Here is a 17,040-nt window from a genome sequence, read left to right on the forward strand (position 1 = left end):
TCGCGAGATTTTGAGAGGTACGATGGGAACCCACATTTCAGCGAGCGAGCCAATGGCGAAGGGCGGGGCGGGGCCGCAGAACTGTTACTGTAACTGGCAGGGAGGAGAGCCAATCAGAAGGCGGAGCTAAGTTCGGCCCCGTGCTCAATGGGCAGCGAAAATCCTCCCATGGTTGAACTGCCACGACTGACAGGTAGGACCGTCCAATGAGATCGCCGCGCCCTTTCTAACTGCCCAATGAGCGAGCGGGGCTGGGAGGCGCGCGACGGCAGCAACTCCCGCCCCCCCCGCGGGAGCACGGGGCTGGCTGGCAGACCGACAGCGCAGCGGGCCAATGGGAACGCGAACCGCCAGGAGGTGGGCGGAGCACCCCCTCGCCGGCAGCCAATGGGCGAGGGCGCCGCCCCGGGCAGCCAATGGGCGCGGGGGGGGCGGCGCGCGCTGCCGGCGCGGCTCCCAAGATGGCGGCGGGTGCGTGAGCGGGGCGGTCGGGGAGGCCCGGCGGGAGCGCGGCCGCCGCCGCCATGAAGGGCAAGGAGCGCTCGCCCGCCAAGGCCAAGCGCTCCCGGGGCGGCGAGGACTCGGCGTCCTCCTCCTCCTCCTCGCGCGGCAGCAAGAAGCCGAGCGGCTCGTCCGGCGGAGGCGGCGGCTCCAACGGCGGGAAAGCGGCGGCGGCGTCCGGTGAGAGCAACAGCGGGAGCGGCCGGCGCGGCGCCCACGCGGACAAGGGCGGCCGCGCCGGCAGCCGCGAGTACGAGAGCGGTTCGGCGGCGGCCGCGGGCGGCGGGGGCCGGCACGGCTACGGCGGTAAAACCGCGGAGGCGTCGCGAAGCAGCAGCAGCCGCGGCGGGGAATCGCGGGCGGCCGCCGCCGCCTCCTCCTCGTCCTCCTCGTCGGAGCCGGGCGGCGGCGAGTACAAGACGCTGAAGATCAGCGAGCTGGGCTCGGCGCTGAGCGACGAGGCGGTGGAGGACGGGCTCTTCCACGAGTTCAAGCGCTTCGGCGACGTGAGCGTCAAGATCAGCCGGCTCCCGCCCGGCGCCGGCGCCGCCGACGAGCGCGTGGCCTTCGTCAACTTCCGCCGGCCCGAGGACGCGCGCGCCGCCAAGCACGCCCGCGGCCGCCTCGTGCTCTACGACCGCCCGCTCAAGATCGAGGCCGTCTATGTCGGCGGAGGCAGCGGCCGCCGGCGCAGCAGCCGCTCCCCGGCGCTGCTGGACAAGGAGTCTCCCTACGGCGCGGCCGCGGTCGGGGCGGTGGCGGCCGCCGTGCGGCACCCGCCGGCCGGGGCCGCGCAGCGGGCGCTGTCCCCCGCGGGCAGCGGCGGAGCTTTGGGATACCGGGACTACCGGCTGCAGCAGCTCGCCCTGGGCCGGCTCCCGCCGCCGCCGCCGCTGCCGAGGGAGCTGGAGAGGGAGCGGGACTACGGCGGCTTCTACGAGGCGCGGGTGCGGCCGGCCTACGGGCTGGAGCGCGTGGCCGGCGTGGCGGCGGCTGGGGGATTCCGAGGAGGAGGAGGTGCCGGAGCGGCCGCCGAGGAGGAGATCAGCCCTGAGGATGACCAGAGAGCCAACCGCACGCTGTTCCTGGGCAACCTGGACATCACCGTGAGCGAGTCGGACTTGCGGCGAGCCTTTGACCGTTTTGGGGTCATCACTGAGGTGGACATCAAGAGGCCGGGGCGTGGGCAGACCAGCACCTATGGGTTTCTTAAATTTGAGAATCTGGACATGGCGCACCGGGCCAAGTTGGCCATGTCAGGGAAGGTGCTGCTGCGCAACCCCATCAAGATCGGGTACGGGAAAGCCACCCCGACCACCCGGCTCTGGGTGGGCGGCCTGGGGCCCTGGGTGCCCCTGGCCGCCCTGGCCAGGGAGTTTGATCGGTTTGGCACCATCCGCACCATCGATTACCGCAAAGGGGATTCCTGGGCCTATATCCAGTACGAGAGCCTGGACGCGGCGCAGGCAGCCTGCACCCACATGCGGGGGTTCCCCCTGGGGGGGCCGGATCGCCGGCTCCGCGTGGACTTTGCCGACACGGAGCATCGGTACCAGCAGCCCTACCTGCAGCCCCTGCCCTTGCCGCCCCCGGCTCATTACGAGCTCGTGGCGGAGGCGGCTGCTTTTGGGGCTCACCGGGGAGCCCCCCCTGACCCTCTACGAGGGGCCCGGGACAGGACGCCACCATTGCTCTATAGAGACCGTGACAGAGACCTTTATCCTGAGACAGAGTGGGTGCCCCCGCCGCCCCCTGTGCGGGACCGGAGTAATCGGGCAGCTGCCTATGACCCACTGGAAAGCCTGGAGCGCCGCCGGGATGGGTGGTCCTTGGAGCGGGACCGCGGGGAGAGGGAGCTGGGCAGTAGCAGTAGGGATCAGCCCAGGAAACGGAGACTGGCGGAGGATGGAGGCCGGCACTTGGACCGTTCCCCTGACAGCGAGCGCTCCTCTTCCTCCCGAAAGCGCCACTGCTTGGCCACAACCTCTCCCCCGGACCGCAGCCCCGAGCTCCTTGGGGGCCGGGAGCGTTACAGTAGTGACCCTGAGCGCTCATCCCGCTTGCTCCTCTTGGAGCGACCTTCCCCCATCCGGGAGTCCCGCCGGGGCAGCCTGGAGCGGGGGCAGAACGAAAAGCGCGACCGCAAGAACTCCGCGGAGCGGGAGCGCAAGCACCGCGCCGCCGCCGCCGCCCAGGAGTGCAAAAGTCCGGCCAAAAAGGACGAGCGGGCGGCGGAGGGAGGTGGCGGAGGCTCCCGGCTCAAACCTCCTCCCCAGAAACAGCAGCAGGATGGAACGGCGCAGGCCGGGGCAGCGCCCAAGCTGTGCTTGGCTTGGCAGGGCATGCTCCTGCTGAAGAACAGCAACTTCCCGTCCAACATGCACCTGCTCCAGGGGGACCTCGGAGTCGCCAGCAGCCTCCTCGTGGAGGGATCGACGGGGGGGAAAGTGGCTCAGCTCAAGATCACCCAACGTCTCCGTCTGGACCAGCCCAAGTTGGACGAGGTCAACCGGCGCATCAAGGTGGCGGGTCCCAACGGATACGCCATCCTTCTGGCCGTGCCCGGCGCCTCAGACAACCGCTCCGCAGCCGGAGCTGCCGAGGCCGCCACCACCTCCACGCAGAGGCCGCTCAGGAATCTGGTGTCCTACCTAAAGCAAAAGCAGGCTGCTGGGGTGATCAGCCTCCCTGTGGGGGGGAACAAAGACAAGGAGAACAGCGGGGTCCTGCACGCCTTTCCGCCCTGCGACTTCTCCCAGCAGTTCCTGGACTCCACGGCCAAGGCGTTGGCCAAATCAGAGGACGACTATCTGGTCATGATCATTGTCCGTGGGGCATCCTAAGGCCCTCGTGTTCTGTTCCCAACCCTGCCTACTCCTCCATGCAGCCCCTCCAGCGTGTGCCAGGTGCTATGGGATACAGCCTTAGCCAGCCCTGTCGTTATTTTAAATAGATCTTTGTTTGTAGGTGACTTTCCCGGGCCGATTTTCTGTTACTACATTTTTCTATAAAGATAGAAGCCAGAGAGGTTGGTTAGGAGTAGAGTGAATAGGATATTTTGAGAATTCCCTATCAGTGGGGACAGCAGGGAGGCTCAGCCTGCTTTGATTTACAGAAAATAGAAAAATAATAAAAACTGGGGTGGGGGGGAGGGGAGGGGAAAGAAAAACTCCTGTCTTCTTAATTTAGATTCATGTCCTTTTTTCATTTCATGTATTTTAAAGCAAGTCCCAAGAGCTCGTCCTCGAGAGAGCTCCAAACTGAACAGACCAGATTTAAAGCACTCAGTGGAAATGGAAAACCATACTTTAATAACAGACTGGTGTCACCTCCTCTTTTGAGTCCTTGAAATTCCGTGTGGGCCTCAGGCCAGGGGCCCTTTGGCCCGCGGGATCCCTTCCCTCGGGAGCCGCAGTGGTTTCCCCGTTGAGTCGCGTGGCTCAAGGTCGACGTTTTTCAGGTGAGCAGCAGCTGCTCTCGGGTACACAGCAGAACACTGAATTCCTTTTTGGAAAGGGATTCCTTTTTCATCCAGCCTCCCCAGGTGCATGCACTGAAATTGGGCTTTTTACAGGTGTATTTCCCTGATTTCCCAGTGTATCCCATATGTGCACTTTGGGTTTGTAGCAGTGACCAGGTTGTAGCAGTGACTAGGTGAAGAGCTGAGGACTTTGTTGCAAACCAGGAATGTCTTGTGCTCACTCTGGTGTGCAGGAAACAAGGAGGTGCTTTAAGGAGAACTTGAGTTATATTGTGGGGTTTTGGTTTTACTGCCTTTTTTTGTTTTGTTTTGTTTTGTTTTGCAAGAGTTGCAGGTTCAGTGGGGTCTGGTTCCACAATGCAAACTGAGCAAGTAAGTGCTTCTCTCCAGAGATGCTTTTCATTCTGTGATAATTTAATTACATAAAAGTTCTCATTAACATTTTACCTCTTTGTTAATAGCAAGGAACTGCTGTCTGCTAGGGACTCTTCAGGTACAGTGTGCAGTGGGCATTACGTGAGGTTTATCATGGGCACCTGGAGTAAAGTGGTTGTAGCATCCTGGAGAAATATTAAAAATACTCCGAGATGCTGAGGTGTGAGCTATTGTTCTTGTGATTCAAGGATGAAACAGTTTGCAGGTTGTTTTTTGGGAGGTTTTTTTCCAAAGAGCATAGTTATTTTTTTCTTATTTTTCTCAAATCATTGGGCACTTTTCTCCAGCTGTCTTAGCCACCTTTGGTAATTCAGGCATTTAGAAGGGGAGAAGGGATCTCAATCCCTGATGTGATCTAATTCCGTGATACTCAGTTTAACAACCAAAAGGATGTAGCAGCAGCTTCTAAACTGAAGTGTAAATCTCACTGTATCTCTTTACAGGCCCTAAAATTGTAATCTTGCACTTAAACCCAGAATGTAATCTTGCACTTAGCCATGTTTTCAGGGATTTGGGCAACGGAGAAGCGACGCTGCCTCGCTCGGTCCATGCTCCAGTAGATTCCTTGGGTAATTAATACAGGCATGAGTTGATTTCTGTTAAAACTTGCATGGCAAAAATCAAATTCAAAGTGTGGAATAGGATGTGGTAGGAGACGAAGGAGGAAATGTTTTGAATGTATTTTATGGGTGTAACTGAACTTGCTTGAGTTTCTGTCACAAAAATAGGAATTTTTGTTACTGCACCACTTGTCAGAGAGGGCTTTGATTCCTTTGTCTGCCCAGAATGAGTGGACCCAGCATCCCAAACATCGTGGTGAACTGAGAATTCCAATGTGGCAGCATCTCTTAAACACAGATTTTGTTTTTTATAGCTACTTTTCTTTCTAAATGAAAAGGTGAAAGTCTCATTTAATGCTCTTAAATTTGAGAGTAAAATCCAGGATTTCTGGGTTGTCCTTCAGTGTGAATGTAAGAGATGGCAGAATTCAGCTGTTCAGCTTACTATTAACAATGAGAATTTTTGGGAATGACACCAGAAATGCAGATCACTGTGTTTAAGATGATACAGCGTGTTTACCACTTATTGCAAAGAATGTTTTAATTGGAGCAGGTGCCTGTTGTGTGTCAGCAGGTGATCAATGCTGCAAGTGCTGCTTGTATTCAGAGGGAGTTTTCTGGGAGATTTCTGTCATCTGACAGAAATCACTTGCAAGAGTTTTCTAGGAAAGAGACTTGAACAGCTGGGAATCTAAATCTGCCCAAAACCGGGGAGAAAAAAGCACTAAAGTTTGTGTTGGACACTGAGAGCAGCATTTGTTCTGCTGATCCGCAGCAGGCACCTGCTTAAAAACCCATAAAACTTGGAGTCAGCATAGCTTGTCAAAGCCAGCTTGCTTTGGGAAGCCTTTTGGGAAGAGCATGCTAGGTGCACTTCCGTTTTTCTTTGGGAAGTCACGGTGGTTCCACCTGCCACTGGCTGTGAAATTGTGCTGTGCTGGAGGGCGAGAAGGAGCAGGCGAGGCTGTGTTCGACTCCAAGTTTTTCTGGTTCCTTATTTAATGGAGCACCTGCTTCTTTGAATCTGGTTCATTTGTGGTTGCTGCTCTGTTTTGTAAGCAAGGATTTTAAACACCCTTTGAGGGTTCTTGTGGCAAAACTTTGAAAGGTTTTTCTTGCCGGCGCTGAATTCCTGTGCTGCCATCCCGGCTGGGCGGGCTGTGCTTTCCTCCTTGGTCTGAGGTGTTTCCCATTGGAGTAACTGTCCACTGAGGTTGGCTTAGCCAGGGCTGAAGGTTTAGAAGCCTGTGGGTGATACCACTGTGTGTAGAGCAAACCAGATGTAGCAGTTGTTGGCTCTCTCCTCGTGTCTGGCATTAAGTTGCTCTGGCGAGAGCTCAGTATTCCCTCCCGACCTTGTGTGCAGCTGATGTTCTTCTATTTCACTAGTGTGTTGAATTAGCCTGGAAAAAGGATGTCCTTTTCCTGAATCATTTCATCCTTGTGCTTTATGCTTTGGGGAAAGAACCTCAAATGACTCGTAGTTTTGTTTGAGATTTTAGTTTGTTGTTTATTTCTTTCGATTGGAAACTTTGCGCAACTTCCTTGGCCCCTGGCCAGTGGCTTTGTTTGCCACGGGAACGCTGAGGTTATCCTCAATCCAGAGGTTTTAGGGGCACAAATACCAACACATCCTTGTCAGCCTCCCAGAGAGAGAAGGGCATTATTGCCAGGCAGACAAACCTTGCCCTCTCTCTCTTTTGTTTCCTGCAAGGATGTTAAAGATGGACAATTTCAGGGACAATTTCTTGGCCTCTGTGGAGAGCCGAGTCTTTCCAAGAACGAGTTTTAATTTCTTATGTGGGTTTGGGAACCCTCTGGTTGATGGTAACTGAGGTGAAAGGCCTGAGGTATTAATGGGGAGGGGGATTGAATCAAAATTGTGAAGACAAGTTCAAAAACTCTGAGGACTCAGGGAAAAATGCCTTGGAAAAAGGTAGTTCCTGGCTCTAAGCAAAACAGTGTTGAGGGCAGTGCTCCTGGGGAGTGCTGTGTGCCCAGAGGGGAAGAAATGGTTGCCATGTGGCTCTAGAGCTTTTGGGGTTCTTTCCCCTTTGCCCCCCTGTTTATTTCTTTATAGCACTGAAGGACAGATATTCCAATGATTGGTAGACTGAACGATGAGGTGATTTTTGCATCAGGCTTAAAGCAGACCGGGTGGTGCAGAGAATGGTTCATTGAATATTCATCTTCCCGCAGTTCTAATTGTGTGAAAACGATGGCTAGGAGATATGACTTGAATAGTAACAATTTTAAATTTTATTGGGTGTGTCTTTGATTTGACCTTTTAATATGGGCATTGTCTGCTGTTAGAACTGCACAGCAGAATGAGAGCAAAAGAGCTGTGTAACACTACACTTCATGGTTTCGTTGATAAGTTGCCTTCAGGAAATACCCAGTGAGGAAAGTCAACCAAATTAGCAAGAATTAGGTTGGTTTTTCTCCTGGTTAATGATTTTGATGTGCCCCAACAAATGTTACTGCAAGTTGAGTAATCATCCGTACTGTAAGCCTAGTTTTATCCTGGTCCAAAAAGAAGCCCTGCACTACTTGTTTTGCATCTATCCCTAGAAGGCAACTTCATTCCGAGGTTTCATGCCCATGGGTGGTATTGGTGCTTTTTGAAGTCCAAGCAGAATATTCAGAAAGGCCTCGTAGCTCTTTATGTTCATCTGTATAATGTAGGGAGGGGGAAAAACCCAAATCTGGTGTACACATTTGTATTGAAATAACGTTTTTTTTCCTCCTGCAAGCAAATCTGGTGGACTGCAGAAGACAACCGCATGGGATACCAAGCTCTAATGGACCTTTGGGAAGAGAAGCTGTGGCTTATGTGGAATTTACATGGGCCTCCTGGTGGAAGAAAGCTTATCTGTTTAGTATTTGTGCATTTTACTAAAATGGCAGCTTTAAAAAAAAAAAAAAAGTTGTGTATCTGCTATTGTGATGCCAATGCCCGTGTTTTAAGTGGAAAAAAAAATGACCTCTTTGCTTTGTGCTGTGTACACAAGATTGCTGGAAAAGTAAAGGAATACCCTTTTTATGGCTCACACAGCTTAAAAGTAGCTGTCACTCAAACATGCGCTCACAGTTGAGCTGATTTTGTTTCATTCTAAATAAATTGTTTCTTTTGAGGAAAATGGTTTTTCTGCCTGGAAGTGAATTGACGACAAACGTTTGGCCCCTGTGTTGGCAGCGGAGGGGTTCCTGCTGCTGCTGCCCAATTGAGCTGATAGTTGTGGGTCTTGAGCAAGAAGCAGGGAGAGCACCGACACTTTTGCGTTGATCGACCTGTGGTACCAGTCAGAAGAATTTGTGTCTGATGGCCTTGCTGTGGCCCCCGTGTTTGCAGTGAAAAAGGGGTCACTTGCTGCGTTTCTCCTCAGCGGGACGGGGCAGCGGTGCTGCTGCTGGCACACAAGAAGCAGGGAAGCACCACCCTGCGCCTCGGAACGGTGGCCAAGTCTGGGGCTTCGCTGGTTGGAAGAGCTGGAGTTCCTGAATTTTAAGTTTCTGATTTATTTTGTTCACCCAACATGTTTGCCTTTAGTTTTGATTCTTGGTTTTTTTTTTAATTTTGAAGAAAAAAAAGTTTTGAAATTGCTTTGAATCTTGCACGTAAAACCTTTGCACCAAAATTGCCAAAAGAAAAAGAGAAATGAGTCCTTAAAAGTGTTTAAATGCTGTTAATAAAGCCTTTCCTGCCGTACGCGAGGCGCTCCTCCATCTCCAGGGGCTTTTCAGCAGTTGTGGGTTTAGTGCTGAATGGATGAAGAGTTCCTGAGAGCTGGAGGCGGTAATTTAAACCTTTGCGTGGTGTCTCAGTGCCTTATTTTGACCGGTTTTGAAGCCAGTGGTTCCATACGCCTCGGATGTGCATGTGCCCTGCTCGCGTCCCGGCCCCGCCGCGCGCTCCCGGTGTAGTGCAGACGGGGAGAGGAACGGCCCGAAAACGTTGTGTGCTGTAGTTCTCCTGTGCCGGGGGCTCCTGAGCTTTGGAAAGCTGTTCCCGTGCAGGAGCACAACTCCGTGTTTGCTGCAGGACGTCGAGAGGAAGCTGCCGCTGCTGCGTCGTCGGCTTCAGGAGCTCATCCTGCCCTGGTAGAATTGCTGTGAGGAGCCATGAGGACACCTTGAACGCTTGCCCTGTTTGCCTTGACACACTTTAACCTCCGTGGATAACCCCCTGCAGCCGGGCAGGAGCTGTGCTAGGCTGCAGATGCCTCTCAGCCGACGGATGCTGTGCTTGTGCTCTGCAAGGTGTCTGCTCCCGGGGCAAAGCGCTGTGTAAATCCCTAAAACAGGTAAGGCGCTGGAAGAGCTTGGACTGAGTTGTAATGTAAAAGAAGATTGTTCACTTTTTGTTGCCTTGATTGTTAATGCTTACTAATTGTGGTTTCTTCAGTCACCGTGCTGCTCCACCCGCTCGGGAATGGGTGCAAGGAGCCAACTCTTGGATGTGCTTCCCTGTTTGTTGGGGAGTCCCGTTAGGAAACAGGGCCCTGCACATCAAGCTACGTGTTCTCAGCTTGGCAAGCTGGAGCTGTTGTTTTGACTTCATGAACTGCTTGAATTAACACTGCTTTAACCCAGAGTCGTGTTTATAATTTGTATGTGTTGATAAGGAAAGCCAAGCCAATGATTTGGCAAATTGTCTGTGTTTGTGGGACGCTGGTGTAATAATTTAAATGAAGCTTTTTGTTGTAAATGGGAGCAATTGTCAATATTGCTGGTTATGAGGGAAGGGAATTGGAGAGGGGAGACTCGAAGATGCCTTTTCTTCTCGAAGTTGGACTTTGTAGTTAAAATTCCTATTTTTTGCAATGTATTTCTTGTGCTGTTGAGATACAGCCTCTGAATCTCCTTTGGAGTGGTGTACAATGGGTCTGGGGCTGGGAGCAATAATGGGAGATGTGTTTCAGCCCCTTTGCCTGGGCTGGGGCGTTGATGCTGGCAGGAGATGGGTGATCTGTCAATGTACCCCAAAAAAGGGGATCTTTTTGGCAAGCTGGTCACGTGCTCAGGTATCCAGGTGTTTGTGTCAGGCCTTGGGCACTAGCCCACTTTTTGGGTGTGCTTCGAAGTGACAGTGGCTGTTCCAGAAGAGTTCTGCCTCTCTGAGTCAGATTTCACTGTCTGTTTCACTGGGAGATGGTTCCCTGTCTCCTTTACATCACGCATTTATTGCAGAGACTCGGAGGTTTTGTGGGATGTGCTGTGGGATGGTTCTGCAGTTGCTTTGCCTTAGCGAGTTGTTTTTTGGGTGCTGGGTCTGCCCCTCTGCCTTCTGAAGGGCTTAGAGGGATGCTCCAGTGGCCAGGTAGAGCCAGGCTGTTGTTAAAACCACTCTCTTGGAAGGGTTAAGTGCTCTATATGCATCATATTAATTTGGCTAATGAGACTTCTGGGGAAAGTGGATTCATAACGAGAACCATTTAATTAACTGCACTGCAGCAGAGAGCAGTGCGAGCGGATTAGAGGGGAGCAGGTTATTTGAATTCACACATTTTTTTAGAACTGTGCTTTTACCAGCTGCAGCTGAATTAATAAGTTTAAACCATCAGATGGCCCAGATTCTGCTCGTGGCCAATAACAAGCTTGTGTTGGCCTCGTGCTGCTGGTTTACTATGAAATGGCAAATGCTCTTGGGGGATATGCTCCCACTTCATGTCCCGAGGTCTGGGGCAAGGACTGGAAAGGGTTTGGTCAAACAGGCAGAGCACTGGAAAGGCTCTCGGGCTGCTGGCTTTGTGATTCCCGTTGTGTTTCCTGTGGTTCTTGGCTCGGAGCCCTGTGCCTGAGTGTAATTAGAGCTGCCTTGAGAACTGGGTGAGGTGAACTCCTAAGGCAGCGTGAGCTCTGAGGGACTGGGTCAGTGCACGTGCTGGGGTGGGTTTGACAGGAGCCTCCTGCTGCTCATCCTATTTGTGCACGTGCTGGAGGTGCCTGTAGCAGGAGCACAGAACGTGGATGGTGGCACAAAGGTTGCCTGTTTTTTCCCCCTTTGTACCCCGCTCCAGGGATGTATTAATTAAACACTGGAACCCAGGGTGTGGATGCTGTCACACATGCTGCTGGGCTGTGCATTAATGAGTTGCCACCTCCCAGCCCAGCTCTTGGGTTTGAGCTCGTGTGTGTTGTCCCAGGATGGGGATGGGATGTGGTGGGCTCCACAAACGAGCAGATGAGCTGTGGATTAATTGTGGGTCACAGCTATTTCATTTCCTTATGTGCCTGCCTTGACCTTCATGCCTAGTTCTGCAGTTGCATCTGAAGATCAGGCTGGAGGTTTTTGGCTCTGTTCAGTATTTCCTGTCCCCAGATGCAGTGATAGGTCAGGTTTAGCAATGCACACAGCTTGACCCAGCCCCGAGCTGGCAGCATTCCCTGGCATTGCTGCCCTTTGTGCAGGCCAGCACTTGGATCCTGCAGCCAGCCTCTCCTTGCAGATGCATGTGCTGCATTTCCAGCCTGGGAAATGAAAATTGCACATTTTAGATATGGCTGGGACACAAATGTGTGTCTGAGGACTCACGAGGGTGTAGAAGGGTTTGAGTGAAGGGAAGCCAGCAGGGTCTCCGGGGTGGTTGTTGAGCTGTTTGCCCATGGAGAGGAGATGTCCTTTGGGCCATGGAGGTGCTTGCAGCCCCCTTGGCCAAGGGATTGCTTTGGTCCCTGCCAGCCTGGGCTGCTCCAGCTCTGACCTGGGCAGAGGTGCAGGGCAGGATGAGGTCCTGAACCACCCAAGCTGCTGCTGTTGGGGCCCGTGGGGAGCTGGGGGTGGGAAAAGGGGATGTGGATGTTTCTCATGCTGCTTCTGTCGGGTGGGTGAAAACAAGGCTGTGAACGAGGACCAGGAGGGACTCTTCATCAGGAGCTGGACTGACAGGACAAAAGAGAATGGATTCAACTGAAAAAGGGGGAATTCGGGTTTGATGGTGGAAGAAATCCTTCCCTGTGAGGGTGGTGAGGCCCTGGCACAGGGTGCCCAGAGCAGCCGTGGCTGCCCCATCCCTGGCAGTGTCCAAGGCCAGGCTGGATGGAGCTTGGAGCAGCCTGGGCTGGTGGAAGGTGTCCCTGCCCATGGCAGGGGGTGGAACAAGATGAGCTTTAAGGTTCCTGCCAACCCAAACCATGCCAGGGTACTGTGATTCTGAGACCTTGTGTTTCACCTGTGCCAGCCCAGCTTTGCCCCTGGCACTAAGGCACAGCCAGTTCTGAGCTCTCAGGTGTCTGAGGGTGCCTTTGCTGTTCCTCGTGGCACTCGGAGCTGCATGCCAAGAGCAGCTTGAGGCTGGCAGAGCCCAGTCCCAGACACCCCATCCCTGTCACCCCCCTTGTGTCAGCCAGGGTGCCTGTGACTCCTTCCCAGCTTGTCCAAAGGCTTGAGGGGCTGGAGCTCAGTTTATTGGTTTTTTTTGTCCCTGGGGTGCTGTAAAGACACCCTTTGCCTCTTCCTTCCAGAGTACAATCCTGGCTCTACCTTGTCCACGTGAGGGATATCTGTAGGGGAAAGTTTTGCAAAGCTTGGTGGTGGCTTCAGAGGCAAAGTCTGCTTTGGAAAAGAGACTTTGACCCACGAATTACTTCTGGAATTGTCCATTAGCATGAGCAAGAGCTCCCATCCCCTTTGTGGTTTCTGCAAGCTGGAAAGTTTTCCCATGAGGATCTCAGCTAAAGCTAAAACTTCCGGGTTTTCCACATCTGCTTTAATTTTTGTTCATTAGAGTCACTGACAAATTCCCATGGACTTCAGTAGGAACCATTACGGTATCTTTAAAGAGTTTTATTATTATTTTCCAAACAACTCCCACCACCTAAGAAGGCTTCCAGCTTCTCAGAAGTGAAACTTTTGAATTCAAGCTCTGCTGAACTGCAGCCTAATAACGCTCTGCATCATAAACACAGCTGCAGGACGTGTTCCAGGCCAGGGGGAAACCAGCACCAAAAAAAGAGTGTTCCTGTTATCAGTGTGTGTGAGGGCAAGTAAACAGCCCAGACCACGAGGGATCTGCCAGACAGGGGAGGGAAGGACAGCCACGTTTCCTGCTGCTGGAAGGCCCCGGTGTCACATCCTCACCCAGCTATTTTAAATTGCTTTTGGCTTTCTCCTAAATTGCTTTTGGCTTTCTCCGTGTGGCTTAAGGTGCTCACAGGATCCCCACAGTGCTGGTAGCTGAAGCACCTCGTCTGGGGTGGTTTTTGTGCTGCCACAGCTGTGGAAAAGCCTCTTGTTCCCCTTTAAAGTGGCAATGATGAGGATTTCCCCTGTGGTTTCTGAGTGTGCTGGGGGCACTGCAGAGCTTTGGGGTCAGAGGAGATCCAGGGACGGGGTTGAACCCAGAGCTGCCACCCCTCACCCTGCTCGTGTGGGGTTCCTGAGAGCTGCAGGCAATGCCAGGGCTGGGGAAACAGCCGGGGTGGTGCCAGCCCAGCCTCGGAGGGACTTCAAGGAGATAAAGATTGTTCCTTGCTCCATGGCAAACCCCCTCCGTGCCCAGTGCCTGGCGTGAGCTGCTCGTGGCATCTGAGGAGCCCTGGGAAAGTCACAGCCTTGGTGTCAGTAGGTTGTGTTTTTATCAAGGGCAGAGCCTGACCACAGAGTGTGGGGCAGGGAGAGGTTTGTTTTGTAAAGTTTATTTTGTACTTTGAAGTGCCTAAATCCATCTTCTAGCAGCTGTATCCCTGCCTTTCAATGAGGCAGAATACAGAACAGGGAAGGGAAACCTGCAGCTGGTAGCCAGGACACTCAGGGGTGTACAATGGCCATGTAAATTACAAATATAAATGTATAAATAAAATATTTATTATTTATAAATATATATATATACACATATATTAAATATATTTGTAAATAATATAAAATAATACAAAATCTAAATAATATGTATAAATAAATTAAATAATTGTATATAAAATATAACATCTATAAAATAATATATGATATAAGTAATATGTATAAATAAAATGTTATATATTAATATATAAACGTTTATCTTAAATAATATAATATATAAATAATATGTATAAACTATTTTTATATAAAATTATATAAAATAACATGAATATATAAATAATATATTAATAAATTTAAATTATGTATGAATAATTTAAAATAATTCCAGTGGGTATGGGGGAGTGCAATGTGCTTCCTGATGTGAGCTCCAATTGCACCAACTTCCATTCCTTTGATAGACCCGAGCTGAGTCTTAGCAGCTTTTTATCCTGGCATGTGGAACATCCCTTGAAGCAGGTTTAAGACCCAGCAGGTGCCCACCCCATAAATCAGTCCTGCCAAGGTGCCTGCCAGGCTCCTTCAGGATTACACCTGGGAGTAAATCATTGGTAGCAGTGGAGAAGCATTTCCTTCCAGGAGGGGTGGCACCCCTGCAGCCCAGCACAAACCCAGGAGTGATCCTTGTCTTGTTGGAGAAGCCACTTCCATATTTTCTTCTTGCTTTCTTAATCCTGTGGTGCTAAAATTAATCAGGATTCAGGGTATCAGTCCTCTGTCTGTCAGCGCTCAGAAAACTAATGATCTAAATGAAGTTGTTCAGGTTTTTTTTCCCAAAGGGACTCAGGTGTTTTGGCAGGTCTCTGTTGGGGTACAGTGAAAATTGAAGGATGTGTTCTTGGGTTCCTTTGGTCACTCAGATTCCTTCCTGCCAGCTCTGGTTCCCCGCAGGTTGCTGGGTCTTTGGAGAATTCTTGAGTGCTTGGTTTCTCTGCACCATGATTTTTAGAAGGTTTTTAAACCCATGAATCCTGCTTAAAGTCCTTCCAAATGTGGTTTCCCATCAGGATCCAGCTGGCCATGGCATATTACCCCATGTGCAGGGGATGAGCTTGGGCAGGAAAACGTCCCCCAGGTGACTCAGGGCACAGTGCTGAGGCTGGCATTGCTTTTCCAGGGGGTTTGGTTTATTGTGAGTGAAATCTTGCAAAGATCCAGGAGGTTGTTGGTGATTTTTTCCCAGTGCAAAGGGTGGAGGTGCTGCCTGTGAGGTGCACGAGGGCTGGAAGGCAGGAGGGATCCCGTTCTCCACTGCCTGCCCAGGGGCAGGAGGGATGGCTGGGAGGGCACCACCCTCCAGAAAAGCATTTTCCATGCTGAGGATCATTTTTAGCCATTGCTGCTGGTTTTCCCTACTGCAGATGAGTAAGGGAAGGATTGCCTTTGAAAGGGAAAAATTAGGGAATGTAAGGAATATAAGGGAAATGTAAGGAAAATTAAGAGAATGTAAGGAATGTAATGGAAATGTAAGGAAATGTAGGGAATGTAAGGGAAGAATTTTCAGAAATAATTTCCCCATGGAAAGGGTGCTCAGGCCCTGGCAGGAGCTGCCCAGGGAGGTTTGCAGTGCCCATCCCTGGAGATACCCAGGGAATGCCTGGAGGTGGCACTCAGAGCTCTGGGATGGGGACAAGGTGGGCATTGAGCACAGCTGGGACTCAACAATCCAGGAGGGCTTTTCCAGCCTTAAAGATTCTGGGATTCTGTGAAGGGAGCAGGGACAAAAGGGATTTTCTAGTCCACCTCAGATTGCAGCTTTTACCCTAATTTTTGTCCCAGCAACCCCTGCCCTTGCATTTCTGCACACATGAACACCCTGTCGTGTTCTGCACTGTGCAAAAACAGCTTTAGGAAGTGATTTGCACCATGGCTTCAGTGGGATGGGAAAACCTTCCTGGGCCAGATGTTCCCACCCTCACTGCTGCTCTCTCTCGTGCACGTGGTGTATCCTGCAGTAAATAAATGCCTTTGGTTTTCAGAGCTGCCAGGGGAACTGAACCATCTGTTCTGTGCTTGCCTTCCCAGCGCCAGGTGTGAGCAGAAAGTGTTTGACCACCATCCTGGGCCTGCTCAGTGGAAAAACAAAGGTTTGAAGATTCTTCACCCCCCTCCCAGCCCGCTGGCAGGATGGTGCAGGGCTCCTGGGAGGAGTTTCTCGTTGTGGGCATCGGTTTCCTCAACAATATTGGATGAACCAGAGGTAATTGTGGCTGGAGAAAGGTGCTTTGCCTGTGCAGGATTATTCTGGGGACAAATAAAGGCTGGTGGTGCCCATCCACGGGCTGGGAGGGGGAAATGGGAGCTCCTGAGCTGTTTGCTCCTCTGCAGAAGGAAAGGGGGGGGACAAGAACTCCAATTTTGCTAAATAAGAGTAAGGAATTGGTGACATTGGTCTGATGGAGAGAGGGCAGGACTCTCCTTAAGATCCTGCAGGTTTGGAGGGGAGCTTTGTTGGAGCAGATGGGGTGGGAGGTGTGGACACCACATCCTGCCAAGTTGTTTCTTGGTGGCAAAAGAGGTGAAAATATCACAGGGCTTGTGTTGGAAGGAGGAAGGTGTTGAGCAGAGGCTTCATTTACAGGGAGAGGGAGAGAGCAGAGCATAAAAGGTGTAGGAATTGTGTAGAGTGGGAGCAGCAGGGTGAGGAGCTGCTGGGGGGGCTCTTCCCATCCCCACAGAGCTTTGGTCCCACTCTGTTAAAAGCCAAAAGCACAGTTGCTCTTAGGGAGATGCAGAAAAAACCAAAAATCCTAAAATGCCTTCCAGAAAGAAATGCTAAAATCCTAAAGCTTTAGGATTGGAAAACCTCCCACGTGGTTCCTGTTACAGCAGCAAACTAAAGCTGCTGGTAATGTTTGAGTTGGTGAGATGAGGAGCTTTATTGTTTCACGAGGTGAAAACTCAATTTTTTTAAATGAAAGTTTCATCCCTGCTGCAGAAGGGCTTGGCTGTGGCCTCACTGCAGGATTGGTTGAGTATGGTTCATCCCCTGCAACTCCCAGTGCCTTAAACACCTCAGAAATAATCATCTTAGCCAGAAATCCTGGTGGATTGGAAATTCCAGGGAATTTCCAGGAAAATGCCCCCCTGGGGATCCTTTAAATCCTGGATCAGATATTCACTGGTCCATGCCAGTCCCAGAGTGGTGGGTGCTGAGGTTTCAGGAGTAAAGGGGTGATGGTTACAGTGGAAAGGACCATTCCCAAAGCACTTGCTGCCCGCAGATTCCTGGGAGAAGCTGTCAAACAGCAGATGAAAAATGAACTGTT

General features: G+C 51.7%; 1 protein-coding gene across 4 annotated transcripts in view; it reads left to right on the forward strand.

Moving 5' to 3' along the window:
* Nucleotides 1-17,040, forward strand: part of RBM15 (RNA binding motif protein 15) — a 25,031-nt gene continuing 7,991 nt past the window's right edge. The window contains exons 1-3 of one of the 4 annotated variants that reach the window (XR_010350688.1): nt 1-17; nt 3,726-9,281; nt 15,797-15,971. Coding sequence is in view for 1 of the 4 variants with exons in the window: in XM_064399342.1 (XP_064255412.1) it covers nt 525-3,344 (2,820 nt within the window). In the remaining 3 variants the exon portion in view is untranslated. Of the gene's footprint in view, nt 18-40; nt 194-427; nt 9,282-15,796; nt 15,972-17,040 lie in introns of those variants that run through there. The other 3 variants (XR_010350690.1, XR_010350689.1, XM_064399342.1) reach the window with 3 other exon arrangements.

This window comes from Passer domesticus, chromosome 25, assembly GCF_036417665.1.
Source record: "Passer domesticus isolate bPasDom1 chromosome 25, bPasDom1.hap1, whole genome shotgun sequence".
NCBI lineage: Eukaryota > Metazoa > Chordata > Aves > Passeriformes > Passeridae > Passer > Passer domesticus.